This window comes from Pteronotus mesoamericanus, unplaced genomic scaffold (genome assembly GCF_021234165.1).
Source record: "Pteronotus mesoamericanus isolate MK-2021 breed Mesoamerican mustached bat unplaced genomic scaffold, CSHL_Meso_final contig_2, whole genome shotgun sequence".
In the NCBI taxonomy this organism is placed as follows: Eukaryota; Metazoa; Chordata; class Mammalia; order Chiroptera; family Mormoopidae; genus Pteronotus; species Pteronotus mesoamericanus.
Genome location: NW_026555084.1, coordinates 23163841 through 23186544, shown reverse-complemented (window position 1 = coordinate 23186544; position 22704 = coordinate 23163841). Strand labels below are relative to the sequence as shown.

The 22704-nt window shown below is 57.2% G+C and overlaps 1 protein-coding gene across 6 annotated transcripts in view; it reads left to right on the top strand.

Annotated features, from left to right (window-relative positions):
• Positions 1 to 22115, top strand: part of CXXC5 (CXXC finger protein 5) — a 34747-nt gene extending 12632 nt beyond the window's left edge. For 5 of the 6 annotated variants that reach the window (XM_054568363.1, XM_054568358.1, XM_054568361.1 and 2 more), the window contains 2 exons: positions 18519 to 19596; positions 21095 to 22115. In XM_054568363.1, coding sequence (XP_054424338.1) covers positions 18679 to 19596; positions 21095 to 21139 — 963 coding nt within the window. In that variant the 5' untranslated portion in view covers positions 18519 to 18678 and the 3' untranslated portion in view covers positions 21140 to 22115. Of the gene's footprint in view, positions 1 to 17930; positions 18150 to 18518; positions 19597 to 21094 lie in introns of all 6 variants that reach the window. The other variant, XM_054568360.1, reaches the window with a different exon arrangement.
• Positions 22116 to 22704: the final 589 nt, after the last annotated feature.

Here is a 22704-nt window from a genome sequence, read left to right as displayed (position 1 = left end):
CTGTCATGCTCCCAAGTCCCCCTCACCCCGCCCCTCAAGCCTGGCACAACTTGTTTCCTGGCCAGGGTCCGGCGGGGGCAGATTGGAGGTGCCTGGTATTGCCCAGCCTGGGTAAGGGACAGGCATGGAGTGGGGGTCATGTTTATAAGCTAAAGGTACTTGGGTTACTGGTTAGGGGCGCCTCCGGTTATTAGTTTGTTTGAGCAGGTTGGAGTCACTTAGAGGAGGGGACCACAGCCTTATCTCCCTGGACAAAGACCCCAATTTAGTGACCTTTGTGGTCTCCTCTCCAGTAGTGCCTGTTAGGCAGGTCAGGGCCTAGCGCTGACTAATACTTGGCATTTCATAGCTGAGAGCCCAGAGAGGCCACACGCTGGCCCAAGGTCACACAGTGGGTTCCTCAGCCTTCCTCCTACCCTCATGTGGGTGGGGCCAATGGGTAGAGGTGAACATTGGGGATGGGGGGCTATATTTAGTCAATCTTGCAGAGCCAGAGGGCCCCTGGGAGCAGCTGTTGGTGGTGGTGGTGGGGGGTGTAGACAGAGGCCTGGAGCTGCATTTAGTCTGGACAGAAATATCCTCCCCCCACCCACCCACCCACTGGCTCGGTGGCCAGGCTGCGGGCTTGTCCCCTGAGGGGCAGCTTGCCTGGGCCTGGCGGCTGGCGGGACAGGCAAGATGACCCGATAGGCTTTTCCCAGCTCAGGTTTCGATGAAACAGGAACCGGAGCCGCAGCCTGGGCTGTGGGGGCCAGGGCAGCCGGAGCCTGGGGGGCCAGGGCTGCCTCCCCCGCTCCTCCCCCTTCTCCCCATGATGCAGCCTCCCCTTCTCAGAGGCCTGGGGAAGCAGCAGGTTATTTATCAAGCCAGCCTCCCTGCTGTGTCTGGCGGCCATGAGCCCAGCAGAGCAGGGTGAGCTGGGCGGGCGGGCCTCGGGATGAGCTCAGGAGACGTGAGTCACCCCATCCCCAGCAGCCCCACGAGGCCCTGCGGCCTGGCAGGCAGAACAGACTCATGCAGTCCCCATGCGGCACACCCCGGGGCACACACTTGGGACAGACACATCACTCAGCTCACGCAGTTCCGCATGACCTACACACACAACTGACACGCATGGCACGGGCTTGATTACCTACGCCATGAACGCTCCAGAAGCACAGTCGCTGTTATACTCACAGCCCCAGCTTCTGATGCACACATGCATTGGCACATATATCAACAAATGGACATGCACAGTCACACATGTGCATGACATGCCCCTGGGAGGATCCCACACGCTATTCCATAAGGAAGTGGTATGTGTGCCCCATTCTGTCACAGGCTCAGGCAGTCATCCTCAGGCCATAGCGCACATGCAGGTGGTACCCCAGAGTTGGGCCAGGAGAAGTAGTGACTCAGTGGAGCCTGGGGCACGCATACGATACTGGTTGGGGTTCCTCTCACCCAAAGGCCCCCTTGTTTACGCTCACACAAAGGAGGCCCGGCCCTCGACCACCCAGAGGCAGCTGAGTTCTGTGCAGTGGGCCTTGGAAGGGAGACATTTTCCCCCAGTCTTCCAGGCTGGCTGGCCCTCTCTGAGGAGGAGGCGCAAATATCAGGTGTGGCACTGTTAAACCCACCCTCTCTCCAGGAAGGGGCGCTCGGGCCATGACAGAGCCCAGTGGGGGTAGGTGGGGAGGGAGGTAGAAGAGCGAGGAAGACAACAGGCTGGGGAAGGAAAGCCATGGACAGTTGATTTTTCTGGGAGTGCCAAGTGGTCAGCTGCTCCCCCAACTTGGGGTGGGATCCTTGGGAGATTGGGGAGTGCCGGAGATGGGCGGAAGAACGAGACCCCCTTATCTAGTGAGTTGTGCTCCAGGAATCGGTCTGCCCCTCCTCTCTGCTCACCCTGGCACCCACTTTCCTCTGTCCCCTTGGTTCCCAAACCCCTCCTAATCTCCCCCTAGTTCTCAGTCTCCTGGCCTGCAAAATGGGTGCAGACCTGGCCTGAGTACAAAGAGGGCCTGGGCTGCTGAGTTGGAGGGATGCCTCTAAGCTTCTGCTGCCCACTGGGGCTCGGACCTGCCTTGCCTGAATGAGGCAGAACTGGGGGCATACCCATTTTTCATATACTGGATAATACACCATTTTCCAGATAAGAGAATTGAGGCTGATGGGGATGGCTTCATAGTCCTCTAACACTCAGACTACAGATTATTCTGGGCCCACAGGATTGAGACAGCCCACAGGGGTCAAAGGACAGGTGGCATTAAGGCCTCAGCCCAGGTTAGCTTCCACTTTCTGGCCACAAAGGTGTTTCCCATAAAGGCCTGGACAGTGATCAGAGAGGGAAGGAGGGGCCCAAGCATCCTGAGGAAAACAGATGACCGTGGTCACAGTCCATGACCCTGAGCCATGGACTCTGGAGTTGGACAGGCTTGGTCACTGCCTGCCTGCTGTGTAATCATGGGCCAGTCTGCCAATGTCTCTGACCTCACTTTTGCCACCTCTAAAATGGGTATGAGCCTTATCTCTGTCTCAGAGCCGCAGGACCTGAAGTAGATGGTGGGGTGTGGTTCTCATCATGTCACACCTGGATCTCCAGGGGAATCCAGCCCTCACTCCACCCCCCCACCTGTCTGCTCCACCAAAGCGGACGTTTTCCTGGGAGTGGTTCCCCTGCAATCGCTACAACATGGACTCTTTAATTAGAATGTCTTGGATCTGGCCTTCTCTAAAGCTGGTCTCAGATGGGAACGCTGAGGTGTGGGAGTAAAGAGGGTGACCTTTGGGCCACAGGGAGGGGGAGAGATGGGAATGGGTTGGACCCAGGTCAGAAGGACCAGGGCTTCTGGAGTGTCTCGACATTCCTGGGAGCTTCACAGGATGACAAAACAGAAAGCCAAGGCTCTCTCTAGCCCCTACCCTCCAACACACAGAAGGCCGTGAATTAGTTTCAGATGGGGACTTCCAGGTGGCAAATGGGGCCTTTTCAGAGTGGTCAGGAGCTTGGCATGTGCCTTTGTGGCAGAGCTGCTGGGACTGTGGGAGACTGAAGAAGTGCTGACATAGAGCAGGCAGGGCTCGGGCACCAAGGAGGGAAAAGGAAAGGTTGGCAGGAAGTAAGGTGGGTCCTTCCTATGGCCAGCAAAGGAAGTGTAAGTCTGGACAGCTGAGCGCTGCCCTCCTTGTACCTTCAGACCTCTGCTGTATGCTCATCTTCCCCAGGTTCCTGCAGGTAAAGGAGGGGGGGGGTACTCTCTATTTATTTGGGGTTAGAGAAACTGAGGCACAAGGAATTATCTCAGACTCAATGGCAAACAGTGGTCGAATGGGGGCCACAACCTAGGTTCCTTGACACTCCTACTTTGAGCTGTCCCCGACATTCACTCTTACGCTGGCTGATGATGACAGTGAAAATAATAACTGAGCTATCACTTATTGAACGCCTTCTGCATGCTGGCCCTGCACTGAGAACTTCACATGTGTCCCCTCTAGGACCCTGATGGTGGTGGGGCTGTCGTCACCATGTTCATTTTACAAATCAGGGAATGAACCCAGCAAGGTCTAGCAACTTGCCTAAGGTCACCTAGGATGGAGCCTGCAGAGTAGAAGAGGAACCTTGATTCAAAGCCCACATGGACCCCTTCATAGCCTGCATCGGAGCCTCTGGAGGCTCCCGCCCATCCCCCACGATCACACACTATGAGTAATGTTCCTAGTTGGGCCAGCCCCCTGCCCACCTATGCCCAGCCCCATGACTCTCTTAGGGACCTCTGCTGTCACTCTCCCCAGGTTTGGATGAAAAAGCCTTGGGAAGGTGAGCCCTGTTGCCTTGGCTTCTGCAGGGGAAGTGGTTCACTGAGAGTGGGGTAAGGGATGCCCCAGGGAGCAGCTTGCTGCCCTGAGGCGCCTCCTTGCAGATGAATTCTGGGAAACTCAGTTGTGACAGCCGCCTAGGGCCTGGTCAGGGTCACACACTGCCCCATCCCCAACCTCCCACCTTCCTGGGGGCTCCTTTACCCTCTGGGGATCCCTGCAGGGAGTCATTGAGAGAGTGCCCTTGAGCTGAAAATACCTTCCTTGCTGCACACACAGTCACAGGGACCCCACCCCCTGCCCCGAGCAGTGTGCTGGTTAGCCAAAGACAACAGGCACAATGTGGCCCGGGGTTGGGGCTCACTAAAGGTCACCGAGTCAAGTTTGTGGTGCTGGCCTTAAGTGGAGGAGCAGACCCTGGGTTAGGGCCTTGTGCTGCATGGCAAGGCTCTTCCCCTTCCTGGTCTCAGTTTCTACATCTGTGAAATGACTGAGTCGGCTCTGCACACTCTCCGAGGCAGGGGTAAGTCACAGTCAGACAGACACACCCACGTGCCCCTCGACTGGTGTCCCCAGATCCCCTAGGCTCCTGCAGCCCCCTCATGCTAGCACAGGGGAATCTTGGGGGGCTCCAGAGTTGGGCCAACCTGAATTTTAGTCTCCCCTCCACTATCCACAACTTGGTCGACACTGCCCCACTCAGCTCTGAACCTCAGTATCCTCATCTGTGAAATGGACGGACCATGGTGCCTACTTCTTTAGGATGATGTGGACAGAGCACCCGGTGGCATGATGGTGGTAACGGTGCAGCCGTCCCCCCATCCCCCGAAGGCTGTCCTGGTTGCGGTCCCCCCAGCCTTGGTCTCAGGGATTCTGGGAAGGAGACAGTGCCAGTCTGCTGGCTCAGCTGGCTTGGCCACTGACCTTCAGAGCACCCAGGCTGTCAAGGCCACCTGACTGCCTGCTGGGCGGGCGGGTGGCAGGGGGGAGCGCCAGCCAGCTCCTCGCCTGACGCTGCCCTCCCCTGCTCCCACTCTCCTCTCCCTCTCTGCGCCTGTGTGTGAGCTAATTAATCTCAGCCCCTCTGGGAAATTAGAACGCTGCAGCCTCGGCCTCCTCAGCCTCAGTGCCCGTGCTACTCCTGGGCCCTGCCAAGACCCACTGTGGTTTGGGGGCATGGGGTCGGGGATGGGGGTGGCAGGACAAGCTGCCCAGGTGTGGCTCTCCCTGAGCCCTCCACCTCCTGGCTGGTAGAGGGGTGGCTCTGGCTTCTCAGTCCCCTCCCCTCCCTTACCAGACAGTATCCATAAGGACACCAGGCAGTTGCCCTGCTGGGGTGAAACCCAACCCCCAGTGCCTCTTTGACCTGGTCCTGGGGCTGGTATGGTCACCTCCTCACCCCACATTCTAGCTCATTGCGGGGTCCTCTTGCCTGCCCAGTCTGGATTGATGGAGACATGTAATTGTAGAATTTTGCTTGGGAAATTAATTCAAAAAAGTTAATTAATTGGCAGTTCCGGAGGTGGCAGACTCCACGCCCAGCTGGCCCTACTGACGTTAGTGCTGACCTGCCTGAGACGCGCGGCTGAGGGGGCAGGCTGGAGAGAGGGACCCCAGTGACCTGGCTGGGCAGCCCTAGGACAGGCAGCAGATGCACAGCAAGGAGGAAAGTTCAGACCGGTGTTGTGACCCAGAGTCACACAGAGCACCTTGAAAGCGTTTGTTGACTGGATCTGCTGAGATATGCTTGGCACCCCGAGAACTCAGCCACTTGTTTGTATCTCCAACAAGCCATTGTCAGGCTCTGACCCCAGTGTCTCAGGTGCCCCCAGCCAACATAGACCACTGAATGTTTTGTCCAATTCTTCTGATCCCTTTTCTCAAGGAAAATCTCTAAGCCTATATCCAAAGGCTTTCCTAAAGGGCTCAAGGGACATTACTGGGCCCACTGTGCGAATGAAGCAACTGAGGCTCAGAGAGGCTGTGACTTGGCCAAGTCATTCAGCTGCGCCCTCCAGCAGGATGGAGTGGGGGTCATATAAAGCTTAGGCTTTTTCCCAAGGGCCAAACACTCCCACAGGCAGCTCCTCCCGTGTGGGTGACAGGAGCTTAGAAACTGACTCTTTCCCAAGGGGAGTGCCAGAGAACATGGCCAACCCTTTCACCCTGGCACCCCTGGAACCAAGGTTTCTCCTTCTCCCCACCTAACCCCGCCCTCGGACACTTGTGTGTGCATATAGGGGCTTCCCCCACCACCCCACCCAATCCTCAGGATGGCCCAGCTGGGCTGAGACTGGAGGCTACACGTCCCAGGGCTCTAGGGCCCCTGATGACAACAGCCCAACTAAGTTCTAGTTTCTGGAGGAGTGTGGGCTCAGTACAGTCTTACCCAGACAGAAGAAGGGTCAAGGCTGAGGCAAGAGGTGGCTAGGCTAGGAACAGTTCAGGGATACTGACTGCAGGAGCCCAGCAAGGTGAGGGACGGGGGCTTTCAAGAAGTTGTGTGGCCTTGGGCAGGTCCCTTAGTTTCTCTAAGCCTCATTTTCTCATCTGGGAAATAGAGATGGTCATATGTACCACTCAGAGGGCTGTGGTGAGGTGCAGGGAGGTGTAACTGCTTGAAGCGTCTGACCTCGGCACCAGTCTGGGCGGGAGAGCAGGAAGCCGGTGGGACTGTCCTGGCTCCAGGGCCTGAGAAGGCCAGCGGGTTCAGGAGGAGAAACTGGCGCTTGTGGCTGGGACAGGAGCTGGAGGACACAAGAGGAGGTGCTACTTGTGAGGCACCCAAGAGCCAACAGCTGGGAACCCAGAGTCCTGGGGCCTCTAGGGGGAGTCAGTCCATACAGCATCCTGGGTTTGTTTAATGCATTGCCTCACCTCCAGGATCCAAGTGGGCCTTGTAGTTAATCGTGTAGGCCTTACCTTTTATAGTGGTTCAGAATAAAAGTGACCGTCATGGGCAGGCTGAGCTGAGCACTTTGTGTTCCTTATCACTCTGATGTGGTCATTAGTTCTGGGTCTCTTCAAGGACTGACCCTTAGTCTTGGATTTAAGTGGGCCACACCCACTCCCTGAGCATCCTGTGTGGGCTGGGTTATGGGGTCAGAGAAAAGAAGCTTCCTCTGCTCACCTCACCTCCTCCAAAAAGCCCTCCCTGGTGCCACCTCCTCTCACGCCCACCCCCGTGCCCCAGTGTGTTAGGCCATTGGCTGAATGCTTGGGGTTCTCTGCATAGACTCTTAAAACCCTCTATGTGTGTGTCTGTCCATTTGTCCCCTGGACCGGAAGCTCCCTGAGGATGAGGGTCTGTCCCATTCCCAGCACGGAGTTAGTGCTGGCCTTGGATAGTTACAGGGCTCCCGTTTTCCTTCTTTACATATGGCCCTGTGAGGATGTTGTTCAGCCAAGGTCATAGCTTTTTGAGGGGCAGAGCTAACTTGGCCCAGGTGAGTGTGGGGCTGCTGGTGCCCTTTGGGGTCTCCCTGCAGACCTCAGGCTCTTCCCAGACTTCTTTGGGGCCTGCAGCTCCTGATCCACCAGGCATGCAGTGTTCTGGGTGTCCAGCCTTGAGCCCTGTGCTCCTGACAGGTTAGGGAGTGAGGAGTTCTGGCATGTCCCAGCCTCAGTTTCTTTATCTGTAAAATGGGGATCCTGGTACCTCTTCCTGGCAGTGCTTGGTGGGGAGGCAATTAAAACAAATAATGGATGCCTGGAACTTAGTACGAACTCATTGAGTGTTCCCCATCGTTATTATTACTAACACTGTTATTTTATTTCATTTTATTTTTTACCATCACATTATTATTCATGCTCCCAGGGCCCCAGCAGCTGCAGTGGCTCTGGGCCTGGGCAGAGCTCTGGTCTGCAGAGAAGTTGCAGTTTCTAATTAGTCCATGCCCCAAGGAGAGGGCCTGGGTTTTTTATTTTTGCTTAGAGGATCCCACCTGCCCAAGGCTTCCCCAGCCCAGGATCGACTGGGCTAGGTCTGTGCCCCCTCTCCAGCCTCAGGTAGGGGGCCTGGCTCCAGGCAAAAGCCTCCCCAAATTTCCCCTGCCACTCCCTCCGCCTCCCAGACCTCCAGGGCCATGAATCATTTATGAGGCAAAAATGAAACCAATTAAGGACAAACTTTGAAAGCCTCTAATTGCTGTGCCTGGTGGCACCGAGGAATGAGGGGAGGCAGGCCAGCCCGGTGTGGAATCGCCTTGGCCCGGGCCTTCCCAGGCCTCCTGTCCCACCGCGTCGCAGGGCGCCACGGCTCCCCGCCGCCTCCCGGCCGGCCGCGGATGTGCCTGCGCGGCTCCGGCTCCGGCGGCGGCTGCTGCGTCTGCCGCTCCGGCGCCCGCCCGGGTCCCAGGCCGACTAATTAGGGCCGGCTCCCCTCCCCGCGCCGCCCGCTCCAGGCCTGAGGTGATGGCGGCTGTTCCTGCCGTTCTGGGGCCCGTGACCCAGAGCTGGCCGCGTTTCTCCGGGCGGGAGCCAGCTCTGCTCGCCTGGCTTAACCCAGACAAGCCCAGGACGCCCTGTCCTTGAACTGGGAGGTTGGGGCTCCCTGCGCCCCCACCACGGGGTACAGGCTTGTGTAGGCTCTGGGCGGCGCTGGGATACATGACTTGGACAATCCCATTCAGTCTCAGGGGGAGAGATGCTCATCCCAGGGAGCGGCTGGGGAATGACTGATGAGACGGAAGTTGGGGGGTCCAGGGGAAGGGACAGGATGGGGTGGGCTGAGCTCCTCAGGTCTTGCCTCTGTGAACCACACTCCAGCTCTTCCTCAGTTTTGCCACAAACACAGTGATCTTCCGCGGATTCCTTAGCCTCAGTTTCCCCATTTGTAAACTATTAGGACTGACTAATTTTTTTCTGGATTTGGGATTTGAGGAGCTAGGTTTTATTTGCCCCTATTCCCCTCTCTTGGGCGCTGCTGAGGGGGTGGAGGTCAGGGGCTGGAGTATGGACCCAGCAAGGCCTGCCTCACTGCCAAGAGCCTTGGGCACCAGTGACCAGCCTGCTCACTGTGCTGAAGGCCAGGCGGGCCCTGGGCACTCAGGCACGTTGTTTGCTGAAACCGAATTTCTGTGCTTGTGTTTTTCCATAATTATATTAGCAGGTGGGATTTTTCCTCGGGGAAGCGGTGGGAGGGGGAGCGCCATGGCAGTGTCCCCGCCCGCTCTGAGCGTGAGCTCACAGGCTCTGCCCGCCTGCCCGCCCGCCCGTAATGATTTTTTAATTATGCAGCCAGTGCTCGGAATTGCTAATCCACCTCCAGCCCAGCATCCCCTCCTGCAGCTCACACCCCAGCCCCTCACTGGTGTCCCCAGAGTGGTGGTGCCCAGCCCCATGCCCATCATTGACGCCCGTGCCCCGGACCACGGCCGCAGTGGGAGACCAGGAAGGGCTGAAGGGGCACCTCTTCCGCTGCAAGTGAAAGAACGGGGGGGGGGGGCTGTGGTTCTCTTTGTCATTGTGTCCCCCCCGCCCCCCCCCGCAAACCCTAGCCCGAGTGTGGCTTGCACCAGCTCGGACAGCCATGGCTTTGGAAGGGGGCAGGGGAGTTAACAGTGTCCATCCCTCAGTGATGTGGCCACACCCATTTTAGGGACATCAGCCCATCTCTCCAGCCTTGTGTGACCCACAAAGACACACACAAAAGTATGATCTTTGTCTCTGTCACACACACATTTTGCTTCCCTTTCCGCCACACGCTCAGTCTCACAGTTACACAGCACAACATCACGCTCTGTGTTTCTCATACATAGAGCTACACCTGGGGGCCAGGGCACCCCCCGGAGACCCCATGCTGCCTTCCCTGCCCTGCAGTGGCCCTGCCCCCACTCCCCTGTCTTCAAACCCGCCACCCCCTACCCCCACCCCTGATTGGGAACAACTCAGGTCTCCCTGCTCCCACCTGGTGGGGTGGCTTCCTGTGGCTGGGGCCTGCTTGAACCTCCATCAACCTGGCCTGGGGGAGGTGGCAGGGGGGTTGGGGGGGTTTCTGCAGCACTGTGGCGGCGGCTCCTCTCCAGGCGCCCAGCTGTGGCATCTGTCAAGGTCAGATAGCAACTCCGGAACCAGCCGGCTGGGCCCCATGGCCCCTCTCGCCTCATTATTTTTGTGTTCCGGGGCTGCGGCGACACCTCCCTCCCTCCCTCCTCCTCAGTCTCCCGCCTCTTGCCTGCCTCCCCCACGCCTCTGCAGGGAGGGCCTGCGGTCTGGGGGCTTTTGTTTTCCAGTTTTTTCCATGCTCAGGCCAGGCAGTCCGGTAGACGCTGGCCAGAGCTGTTGGGTTTTGAACGCAGACAAGGCAGGTGCCGCCCTCCTGACTAGGACAAGCTAGTGGAACACTGGGTTGGTTTCTCAAGGGGACAAACTGAACCTGGGCGGAGCCCAGCCCCACCACAGCCCCAGTGCACCTGTGGGCAGCTTCCTGTTTCCATAGGGGCCCCAGCACCTGGCATCAGTTCCTGTGTACATCATCCCCATCCCAGCTGGGCCTCAGACTCTTATCCCAGGCCCTTCAGAGGCCCTGCTAATACAGTCTGCATACATGCATATAACACAAATACACTGGTGTACACGTGTCAGAGATGTGTTGACACTCACAAGCCAGAAGAACCCACAAATATATAGCCCGCCTGCCTGCCTGTAAACCATGTATACTACTATACTTGTACACACTCAGTGTGGGGCATACAGATACATCACTGCTGTAAATAGCACACATTTCACTTGTACACAGGGGTCACACAAAGACCTCTACCTACACTGGTATATAAGCCCCATGTATACATCAGTGTTCAAACCCATACAGAGTGACATCTGAGACTGTACACATACACCTGGGTACACCCACAGCCCCCTGGAACGTGCACAGCCCCCAGACACACACCTATGCACGTAGCATTCACAGGTGTCTGGCACACCTCCCAGATGGGTACACTCAGATGTACTTGTCCATAGTGCTGCTCCTCACGATGCACACTCCAGCACTGAGCTCCCTCCCTGGGGCTTAGTGTTCCTGGAACACAGTTACACCACCCAGGGGGCTTTTGCCCCCTGAAATGCTGAAGTGAGCTTGATTCCTCCCCCTTGATGGACTCTGTGTTTCCAGGGAGCCCCTGGACAGGGAGAAATGGCAGCTGACAGATGGCAGTCCTACCCACCTGGCCAGCCTCTTTATGTTCACCACCCATGAGCACCGAGATGGAGTGCGATGGGGGGGGTTCCAGGTGGGTCACGTTGGACTTAGTGACTGCTGGCCCAGGGGGCAGGTTCAGGGAGTTGGCCTCTCGGGCACTGTCTCTGGGTCCTCCTGCCGACCTTCAGCTCCTGATTCGGGTGTGTAAGTGTCCGGGGGGTGAGATGTGGGCAGACTCCAGGTCCCCCAGGGTCCCTGGGGTAGCCCTGGCCATCCTCTCACTTCCTACTCCAGCTGTGGCCTGCTGTGACCGCCCCTGAGAGGGGGAGGTAGCTGGAGGTTTAGCAGGGGCAGGGCCCCCACCCCCCAGGAAACTCAAAACCCTGGGCCAGCCGCGGGTGGCGGGTTGGGGCAGGCACAAAGAGGGCCTCTGTGCGGCCCGGCTGGGCTGCCCACAGGATTCTGGGGGAGGAGGCAGGAGCCAGTTTCCGTCCCATTCTGTTTCCTGCGGAGGCCGCCGGAATGCCCGGAGCTCTGGCCCAGCCTGGCCTGTCCGGCCCACCCGCAGCCCCTTCCCCTGTCTTTTCCCGGGCCTTAGGGTACAGCTGCAGACTTTTCTGCAACAGTGCCCTAACGTGTTTTGACCATAGCCTGAGAACCAGGACCCATGGGAAACTTAGGGGCTTCCCCTAGACTAGACTGAGAGCCGAATAACCAAAATCCCTCCCTCCGCGTGCCTCAGACCCCTTGGCCAGTGTTGGAGAGCCAGGCCCTGGAGTTACACGGACCTGGTTTCAAGTCGTGGCTCTGCCATTAATTGACCTTGTGACCTTAGGCAGGTGACTTTACTTCCCTGAACCTCAGTTGCCTCATTTGTAAATGGGGATAATACTAGAGTTATAGAGAATTCAAGGGAAAAAAATGCATGTAAAATGCTTAGCGCCTGGCAGAGAGTAGCAGCTCATTACTAGGGCCTGCCATCATCAGGAAATCTGGGAAGATGGAGGCGAGTGGAGCTGGATGCTCCTTGCCCCAATAAAGCCTCACGTCATCTGGGGTTTGGTCCCAACCCTGTGACCTGCCCCAAACCCTTCTCTAGACCTCAGTTTTCCTAGCTGCAAATCACATCAAGGGCCAATTTCGACCCTTGTGGGGCCCTCCTGGAATTTGGAGAGTGGGAGGGGTCACTATCTGGAGTCTTTTTTTCAGCATCTTTCTACCTCCTTCCCCATGGGTCCCTCTGGGATCATGGTTCCTGCAGTTTGGGGTGAGGAACAAGAACCATTATTTATTTTACGTTGGGAATCTGAAGTTCATTGCCAGGGGAGGGGGGGCGGGGTGGGGAATCTTGGTCAGAGTCAACAGGAAGGGAAAGGATGGAGACACGAACCTAGACTCCAGTCCCCTAGCCAGTCATGACGCACCCCCCCCCAAGCCCCACAAGGACAGGCACCCCTGCCCCTAATTCCTTGGCCCAAGTGTCTTCGAGCCAGCCTTCCGTGGCTTGCCCAGAAGTGAGGCCCACCGGGAGGGAGCTCCTAAGTAAGTGTGTGGGTTCTGATCCCTTGTTGGTGTCAGCTCAGGCATCTCCACTTTGAAAAATGGTAGCTAAGATCCAGTGGGTTTTAAATCAGGAGAGCATCATTGTCTCTGTATCACAACTGCTTATCAAATTGCCTGCCCTAAAAAGTGCAACAACTTCAGAAAGTGTGCATGAGGATTCAGTGAGACAAGGCATGAGCAGTGTTTGGCACACAGTGGGGCCTCTGTAAATGTTAGCCCTTACCCTCATGGTCCGAGCTTACAGGTCAGGAAACTGGCTCAGAGGCCATATGCTAAGGTCACACAGCAAGGAAGGGACTTCCTCATTCTTTGGCTCTTCCAGAGAAGGAGCAGGCTGTGAGGAAGGCATTGTCTTTATCAGAGGTGTCCCAGACTCTGCATCTCACCCCCTGGAGCCCCAGGTCAGGGCACACAGCCCGCCTACCACAGTGTTCCTATCTGTGAAATCGGTTGATTCCCTCTTCCAGCTATTTTTGGGAGTTTTGTGAGGAAGAACAGAGCCCATGTACTCTAGGGGTTTTCTTAGCAGCAGGTTTCAGTCACCAGGCAAGGGGATTGTGCCTGCCTTGGGGTATGGAGCCCAGGAAGCATGATGCTCCCCCACCCTGGGTTCTGTCTTTGCCAGTCAATTTTGGGGTAGTAGTCTTGGGGAGACCCTGGTGGTATTGAGGGCATGTCCCACCACAGGCCATCTGTTGGGTGCTAGTGGTGCTCAATGTGTCCTTTTATGTGTGTCCATCCATAGCTGGGTATGTGCTCTGTGCTCTCCGGCCAGGTCTGCACTTCTCCCAGCCTCCGACCAGTGTCCCATGTGCATCTCCTTGGGACTGAGTGGGGCTTTTGTTCCCTCTGGAAACTCCCCAGGCTGAATCATGGAAATCAGAGACGGAAACCCGCCCCCCCTGCACCACACGCACATCCAATTGCTCAGTTCAGTTCAACCACTATAGCCTGTGGTCTGCACTCCCTGCCACCACTGGCCAGCCTGCCATTAGTCTGTCTGTCCATCTCGCCTCCCTTGGAGGCCAAGAAGACCAATCCACCAAGGTGGGTGGAGGAGTGTAAGGGGGTGGAGCAGGGATGTCAGGAGAGAGCATGGAACTGTGGGGGGAGGGTGCGATGAGCCAGGGTGTGCAAGTCTGCGAAGCTGACCTGCCCAGGCCATGGCCGCTCTGGCTCCCCTGCACTAGAGCCTCAGGGCGCCGACGGCCTGCTGAATGCAGCTTCCTCCAGGAGGCCTGGCCTCCGCAGGAGGGACGGTTGGGAGGCTGTTCCCGCCAGCAAAAGAAGTAGAGGAGGCTTGGCCCCTTGCTTACACTCTGCCCTTGGTAGTGGTAATGGTTGCACAACTCTGTAAATTTACTAAAAATTATTGAATTATTCAGCCACTTATAAATGGCTGAATTTTATAGTAGGTTAACTATATCTCAGTAAAGCTGTTTAAAAAAATGCTGCCCTTGGTCTCAAAGCCCTGCCCTGTTAAGATCCTGCCAGTCTTATAGCCATACCTCACACCTACTTCTCCATTTCTTAGGAACCCTTTCAGGCTTGTGTCCGCTCTGGTAACCTCTCCTTATCCTTCTCCCTTAGGCTAGTGGTCCCTTCCTCCAAGAAGGCCCTTCATTCCATGCCCTACTCAGTCCCCTTCCTGCTCTCATTTCGCTTTGGGTGGCCCAGCTCCCGTGCACTCCTCCGGGGGGTCTGTGTCCAGTACTGTCTCCCAGTAGCACAGGGCAGCCCGCTCTTGGATAGACTCTGGGGCTGTGTGTAACTGAACATCCAGAACATCTCACTGTGGGCCACCTGTCTGCGTGTCTACGTGCTGACAGCACCATCCCACCCCACGGTGCCCCACACCCTGCTGCCTGGCCCGAGGGGCTCAAGATAGAGCCCTACGGGGGGTGAATCCCGGCTCCTTTGGAGCTGAGAGTGTAGTGAAGGCGAGTGAAGCTACCACCTCCGGTGACCTCATTGTCATTATGACATCACTGGCCCAGCATTCTGGGTTCCTGCCTGGATATTTCCAAGCTCCCCAGGTGGGGGTACTCCCCTGGGGCCTGTGACAGCTTGCCCCCAGACCATGTAAAGGTGACCGGCACGGTAACAACTCTGGGGTGTGGAGGCAGTCTCAGGGTGGCTGGGTCACCTTGCCCTGGGCCTAGTCTGTCAGTTGCCCCAGTGAGCAGAGGCGGTCACCAGGGCAGGGTGGCAACTAACACTTAAGTTCTAGGTTCAAGTTCTACCCCAGACAGCTCTAGCTGTTGACCTTGTCCTGACAGCACAAACCTCTCTGAGCCTCCATTTCCTCATCTCTAAAATTGGTTAATGGTTCCTATTTCCCAGGTTCTGGGGAGGAGTCAAGGAAGGAGAGGAGATATGCAGAGCATCAGAGCACGGAGCCTGGGCCACAGCAGGTGCTCAACACATGCTAGCCGATAGGGTCAGTCAGTCAGCGAAGGGAGCCTCAGGGACACTTGGTGGTGGGAGCTGGTCAGAGAAGGGCAGAGTCTGTGTCTTCGGGGGCTGACCAGGGTCTGGGGCTAAAGGTAGGGGTGGCCACACTGTCAGGAGAGTAGCCCCAGCTTTGACTCTCCCTCTCCTCCTAGCTCAGCCAGTGAGCTTGAGCCCACAAGAGGTTGGGCCTCATGACCAGGCCCTGGGGCCTCAGGCCAGAATGGGTGGGGGTGCTAAGGAGGTGGGTCTATCTGGTCTCCCCCAAACCTCCCCGGCTGCCTCCCTCACCTGTCAGTATGTCCAGCTGCTATCTCTTGGTCCCCAGGTCCCTGGGCCTGGGATTCGCCCCTCAGGGCTCTGTTTCCATGCCTGTCGGACTGAGGTTGTTGCCCTGGGTCTCTTCTGAACCCGGCCCCCCAGTCTCTGCTTCCCATGATGCTGTGTCCTCTATCCTTGACCCTTTGCCCTGTCCTCCCCACACCCTCTTCTCTGACCCACCCCTCTGGTTCTCTGTCTCATGATCCTCTGTCCCCCACCACCTGTCTCTCTCCTTCTGCCCCCATGTCCCCTTCTGCCCCCCAACTCTCAAAGGCTGGTTCCCCCCTCACCCCCGCCCCCAGGCTCTGTCCTGCCCGGCAGCCCCTGGTCCCAGCTCCCGGCCGCCCGGCTCCTGCACGGACAAAGGGGTCCTTTGTGGCCTGACCGCGCCTGGCGGGGCGGCGGGGCGCTGGCTCCACATTGCTGATGAAACGGAGCCCTTTGTTGTCCCTCCTCAGGCGCAGTATTTCTTTTTGGGGGCTGGATGCGTTCCTGGCAGGGCCGATGATGGATGCGCCCGCCGCCGCCCGCCTGCCCGCCAGCTTTCCCTCCCGCTCATTCCCGCTCCGCTTCAACGCAGCCCCAGCTCCTCCCCTGCTGCCTTGGCACTGCCAGGCCCTTCCTGGCCTGGGAAGGGTTGCTCTGTGCCCTGCAGTAGAAGGCTGGGGCCTGGGAGATGGTCTTCTTTTATGTCCTCCTGTTCCATGGGTAGGGCGAATGGATCCCGTGGTCAGGGGTCCACTGGGACCAGGGCATCAGCTTTTACCGGGGTCTGGAGGAGAAGATGAGCCAGGCACAGGGACATCAGGGCCTTAGGGACTAAGATGTTGGTATCTTCCCACTCTGGGGTTTGAGGACAGTTACCCTGCATGCTAGTCCCCCTTGTGTATCCCCCCATCTTCAGTTTCTGTGGCTGACAAACCACAGTGTTCTGCCTGCAGCACCTGTTCAATGACATATCACGTCCTCTGGTCCTGAGCTCAGCATGTCCCAGGACCTGGCGGGCTGGGAGAGGGTAGTCCCTGAGGAAGCACAGAAATGGAAGATCAGAGAGATTCAAAGAGAGGGTCTGAGATGAACAGAACGTAAGGTTTGGTCCCCACCATGAGAGACTCAGGACGGAGACAAAAGCAGGGAGGTTCAGCCGGAGCGCCAGCCGTGAACGCAGGCCGGGCTGTGTCGGAGGGAGCTGACTTCTAATTGACCTGCCAGCCCCGCACACAGAGCCAGATCCTGGAGCTGGGAAGAGGGAGGGGGAGTTGAGCAAGAGCAGAGTTAATGCCGCTATCGATTTCTGCCACCAGCCAGCAGGCCGCAGAGGCGGGGGACACGCACAGGGGCTAGGGCGCAGACTGCTCCCCTCCCCAGCTCTCCAACCCGAGGGCGCCTGCCTTCTCCTGTCTGGGGCTGCTAGGAATATAGTCCAGGGCTGGGTAGTTGAGCTCAGATTGGCAGGGGCTGGGTGAGTTGGCTCAGGGTGATGGTCTCTGGGCCTGATCTCAGTGGTCCTAGTCCCCATCACCTAACTAGGGTCACTGATGCCTGGAGACGGATACTGATCTCTGAGGAGAGAAGCCGCAGAGCTAGCCTGGCCTTGGCCCTTAGGAGGTAGGGTGGAGCACTGCCATCCTTGGGGATACATGACCCCCTTCCTCTTACTACAACTCTGACGTCCATGACATCTGAAGCCTAGCCTGGGCAGGCCCTCCTTGGATTGTCCTGATGGAACTGCCAGCGTGCCCAACTCTTCCTCACCGGTCATCTACTTTCAGTAGGAAGGAGTCTAGGTGGGCTGGTGCCCACTAGGGCAGGGCAGGGAGTGTCTGGTTTTCTGCTGATGCCTGCTATTTGCCTCATCCTGGAGATAGAGTGTTTCCCTTTCCTACACTCACTCCTCCTCGTTACCGCTCCCTAGCGGTCTTGGAGCAGGGGCTCTGCCTGCCTGGGGCCTCACTTCTACCCTCTGTAAGTGCAGAGGGTTGGACTAGCTGATCTCCCAGGACAGACGGAGTCCTATGACTGGGGGATGGTGGGGTTGCCTGGGGACAAAGATGCAGTATGTGCCGCCCCCAGGCCCAGGGCGAGACAGGCCCAGCCAGATGTGTGCCTCCTCCTTGAGCGGCCAGCTGCTCAGGCTGGGCTCTGTCCTCCTGCCTCTCTCTTGGGGGTTGCTGGGCCAAGGCAAGCAGACAGGGAAGGAAGCCCTGCTCGAGAGCCAGGGCCGATGAGGAAACTGCCACTCTGCTGCATCTGGAACAGTTCCTCCCAGAGCTCATGGCCAAGGAGCCTGGATGCTCATGTGCCCTAGTTCTGGGGCCTGAGCAGAACAGGCTCTGTCCTGGGAAGGGCCACATCAACCCTCAGTTCCAACTTGCACCAGCCAGAGGTCTCTCCTGCCCACACCCATCTCCATCTGGAAGCCAGGCTGGAGCACAGAATAAAGGCAAGGGTGGAGTCTGAGGCTTGGAATGGGAAGGAAGTGTGTGCGGACGTGTGCACAAACGTGTCCCCCATTCTTGCAGGCGAAGGCTTGTCCTCTGACACAGTCTCCCACCTGCCCTCTAGCAGCAGGGTACATGCTCTTTGAAATAAGGTTTCTGAGCTCTATTTGGCAAACTCGGTTAAAGAAAAGCAAATCTATAATTTCCTTTACCTGCAGGACTTGCCAGAGCCTTGAGAGAATTGATGTGTGATAGGAATAGCCAATGAGGATCCAGGGGCAGCTTTCCATACTTCATGGTCTACACCTTCTGTTGATCTACCCTTCAGAGGCTTTTCCAACTCCCCTTCTCCATAGTTGGGTCAGGGAAGGAAGATTAGGAAGCATTTCCAGCTCTCTCCTACTCTCAGCCCAGGAAGAACTGCCTGCCTCCATCAGGTCAGTGCACATGACCTGGCGGCAGCCACGGCTGTGGACAAAAGCAAACCTACCTCCAAGGCAGCTCTGGCTGTGGAGAGCAAGCGGAGCCACATGGTGTATCCGTGGGCTAGTCATTTCTCCCTCATCTATAAAGTAGAGTATTGCTAGCCACTACTTCATCGGGTTCTTCTGAGTCTTAACTGAGATAGTACGAATTAAAAATTCCTAATGGAGGGGGGTGGCGGGTAGGGGCTGGCACTTATTAAATAGTCAGGCTTGTGGTTGTTGTAATGGCAAAATGGTTGGTGGTGGTGGTAGAGGAGAAGGAGGAGGAGGAGGAGGAGGGATTTACCACTGCCCTGACCCTGTTTCCTCTTGTCCTGACAGAGTGAAGACCCTTCCACGTGGACACCTGACCATGTGCCTGCCCTGAGCATCGAGGCCCACCAGGCATTTCTGTTGTGGGCAGCAAGGCCCGGTGCTTGTCTGAGGACCCCCTGTAGTTGGCAGGCTTCCCCAGCAGCGGGGTCTGGGCCTCGGCCCCACCATGTCGAGCCTTAGCAGTGGCTCCCAGGACACCAGCGGCAGTAGCAGTAGCAACAATGCCAATGGCGGCGGCAGCAGTGGCCCGAAGGCAGGAGTGTCTGACAAGAGCGCGGCGGTGGCCACTGCTGCACCAGCCTCGGTGGCAGATGATGCACCACCCCCTGAACGTCGGAACAAAAGTGGCATCATCAGTGAACCCCTCAACAAGAGCCTGCGCCGCTCCCGCCCTCTCTCCCACTACTCTTCCTTTGGGAGCAGTGGGGGCAGTGGCGGTGGCAGCATGATGGGCGGGGAGTCTGCCGAAAAGGCTGCTGCAGCTGCAGCCGCTGCCTCCCTGTTGGCCAATGGGCATGACCTGGCGGCAGCCATGGCTGTGGACAAAAGCAACCCTACCTCAAAGCACAAAAGTGGTGCTGTGGCCAGTCTGCTGAGCAAGGCTGAGCGGGCCACGGAGCTGGCAGCCGAGGGACAGCTGACGCTGCAGCAGTTCGCACAGTCCACGGAGATGCTGAAGCGCGTGGTGCAGGAGCACCTACCGCTGATGAGTGAGGCTGGCGCGGGCCTGCCTGACATGGAGGCTGTGGCGGGTGCCGAAGCCCTCAACGGCCAGTCCGACTTCCCCTACCTGGGCGCCTTCCCCATCAACCCAGGCCTCTTCATCATGACCCCGGCGGGCGTGTTTCTGGCTGAGAGCGCGCTGCACATGGCGGGCCTGGCTGAGTACCCCATGCAGGGTGAGCTGGCTTCAGCTATCAGCTCGGGAAAGAAGAAGCGGAAACGCTGCGGCATGTGCCCGCCCTGCCGGCGGCGCATCAACTGCGAGCAGTGCAGCAGTTGTAGGAACCGAAAGACTGGCCATCAGATTTGCAAATTCAGAAAATGTGAGGAACTCAAAAAGAAGCCTTCCGCTGCTCTGGAGGTAACGGCGCCTTAGAGGGAGGTGTGTGGGCTCTTGCGTCTGTCTGGCAGTCCAAACCCACCCCCAGCCCCACCTTTCCTGCCTGGGCAAGGGTCTGGGGGATACCCAGCGAATCCCTGGGCTCTGGGGTTCTAGGCCAGCCTTTGAGACACCAGCTCACTGCCCCAAAAATCAGAGCCACATCCTGACATCCTAGTAGGTTGTAGTTTGCAAGGCGAGCATAAAACTCCAGGCAGGGGCCTCGCATTCCCAGCCAGGACCCCAGCATTCTGAACGCCCTCCTGGAGTTCTGGGTCAGGTATTGAGATTCCCAGACACAGCCTACGTTTCCAACTTTCACACGTGTCCTAAAGCTTCCTGTCTGTGACCTAAGATACTGGGACTCTCCCCTGTCTATTTGACAGGGTTCTGTGCCGTGGCCCCTGCGGCTTTGGGAGAGAACCCTTTGATTTGTCCCTTCAGAGCCCAGCCTTTCTCCCAAGGCCACCAAAGGGGAGAGCAGTTCAGTGCTGACAACCCTGCTCTGAGGCCTGGAAAAACCCTGGGTCTGGGCACCTAGTTGACATATTTGGGGTGTCTTGGGGGCCCTAAGATCAGCCTTGTTGCAGAGCTAATTGCTAGGGATTCTATGGGCCTGGAGTTAGGGGTGAGCCCGGGGAGCCCGAGATGTGGGCAAGGCCTGTCCACTATGGGATTGGCTTAAAGAAGGCCAACTGGTTCCCATACTGCTTTCTCCACCTCGTGGCTGAGCCTGTCCCCACGCCCCCAGCTGTGGCAGCCTAGCTGTGGTGCCAGGCCTGGGTACAAAAGCATCTTTTCAGCCTGCTGTCACTGCCCTGTCCCCACCCCTCTGTGAGTGGGCTTGATGCAAATGTCCAGAATTGTTGGAAAACAATAATGGCATCCCAGCCGTGGCTACCCGCCCCCAAGCCCCAAACCTCATACATCTGCTCTCCTGCCCAGAGAACACACCTATATGCACACAAAGGCATCCGCTCTGGTCTGGTGTAGACAGACACACACACTGCCCAGTGCACATAGACGTAGCCTCTTAATAAACCCAGCAGGTGTCCTTCTCTCTCACCACAGTTCCAACACACCACTCACTGTAGCGGAGCTCAAGGCGCACTTCCAAAACTGTGTCCAGTGTACATGCTTACACGCCCATTCGACAGAAATGTGCATACAGCTTCCAGATGCCCCACAACCGCCTGGCGCTTGTGGCCTTTGGACCAGGGGAAGGGGTATTCCTGTCTGGAAGGAGGGTTCCTGGGCACAGTGGCTCAGGAGGCCTCTGGGTGCTCCAGGCCCTTCAGCGACCCAGTAGGTCAAGGCTCCTTCTCTGGCCTGGCCAGGATGGCGGAACTCCACAGGGTGGCTGCCTTTACTCCATGCCCATCCCTCCACCATGAGGCCGTCCACGGGGAACGTCTTTGCACCAGGCCCAGCCGGACCCTGACTGAACTCTCTCCTTGTTTTTGTCTCCCGCCCCCGCCAGAAGGTGATGCTTCCGACAGGAGCCGCCTTCCGGTGGTTTCAGTGACGGCGGCGGGAACCCAAAGCTGCCCTCTCCGTGCAATGTCACTGCTCGTGTGGTCTCCGGCAAGGGATTCGGGCGAAGACAAACGGCTGCACCCGTCTTTAGAACCAAAAATATTCTCTCACAGATTTCATTCCTGTTTTTATATATATATTTTTTGTTGTCGTTTTAACATCTCCACGTCCCTAGTATAAAAAGAAAAAGAAAAAAAATTTAACTGCTTTTTCGGAAGAACAACAAAAAGAGAGGTAAAGACGAATCTATAAAGTACCGAGACTTCCTGGGCAAAGAATGGACAATCAGTTTCCTTCCTGTGTCGATGTCGATGTTGTCTGTGCAGGAGATGCAGTTTTGTGTAGAGAATGTAAATTTTCTGTAACCTTTTGAAATCTAGTTACTAATAAGCACTACTGTAATTTAGCACAGTTTAACTCCACCCTCATTTAAACTTCCTTTGATTCTTTCTGACCATGAAATAGTGCATAGTTTGCCTGGAGAACCCACTCACGTTTATAAAGAGAATGTTGATGGCGCCGTGTTGAAGCCCCTGTATATCCATCACGTGGGCAGAGCTGCCTTGAGGAGCTCACAGAGGGGAGGGAGCAGACCCCCCTACCCCCAGGCCCAGGCCAGGTGTGCTACACCCACAGTCCCCACAATGGGATCCCCTGCCCCAACAATGATTTTGCAAAAACGAAAGTTTTGTTTGTTTATCCACTGAGGTCTGGGGAGCCCACGTCTCGACAGTTTTGATCCTGGCTACTTCCCTTAGAGAAAACAAGTCCCTTCTTTCCCGCCTGGCTGATGGCGACAGAAGAAAGGGCTTCTATGCGTGGTCCCCTGCCAGTGGGGGTGGGTGCCCAGGGGGTCCCCCACGGCCTGGGCCCCCTTGCCCGTGGCCAGCTTCCTGCTGATGAACATGCTGTTTGTATTGTTTTAGGAAACCAGGCTGTTTTGTGAATAAAACGAATGCATGTTTGTGTCACGAAGCACTGCTGGCTTCTTGCGCTCTGGTGTTGGGGCTGTTGCTGGGCAGGGGTTGTCTGGGACCACCTTGGGAAGGAGGAAGAATCACCCAGGGACATTTAGAGGGGGGACTCCCTTGGGAAGTGAGGCCCTCAGGAGCCACGAGGGGCAAGCAGGAGCAGCCTGCCTGGATGACAGGATGGAGATGCTGTTAACCTAACAGTGGCTGGTACTGGAGCACCTCACCTGCCTGATTGGACCCCTGACCTCAGAACCTGAACCTCCAGGGACCTTCATTCACCTGGGGCCGCCACCTCTCCATCTAAAGTCAACAGCACCTGATCAGTGCAAAGCAGCCTGTAGTTCTGGGGGCGGGGCCTGAGCTGCCTGTTCAAGTTCTTACCTCTTCTTACCTGCAGGGATCTAGTGCTCCCCCAACCACTGATGGGAGTCCCCAGGGAACAGTTTTAGCCCAGGATCATGGGGACCTGGCTGTACCCCACATGCACACAGACCCGCACAGACCCCCTTTAGGCCTGAGGGCTATTGGACTAGAACCTAGGGGTTCTGGCTTTGTTGTGACTATCCGCACCCTAAGAAGG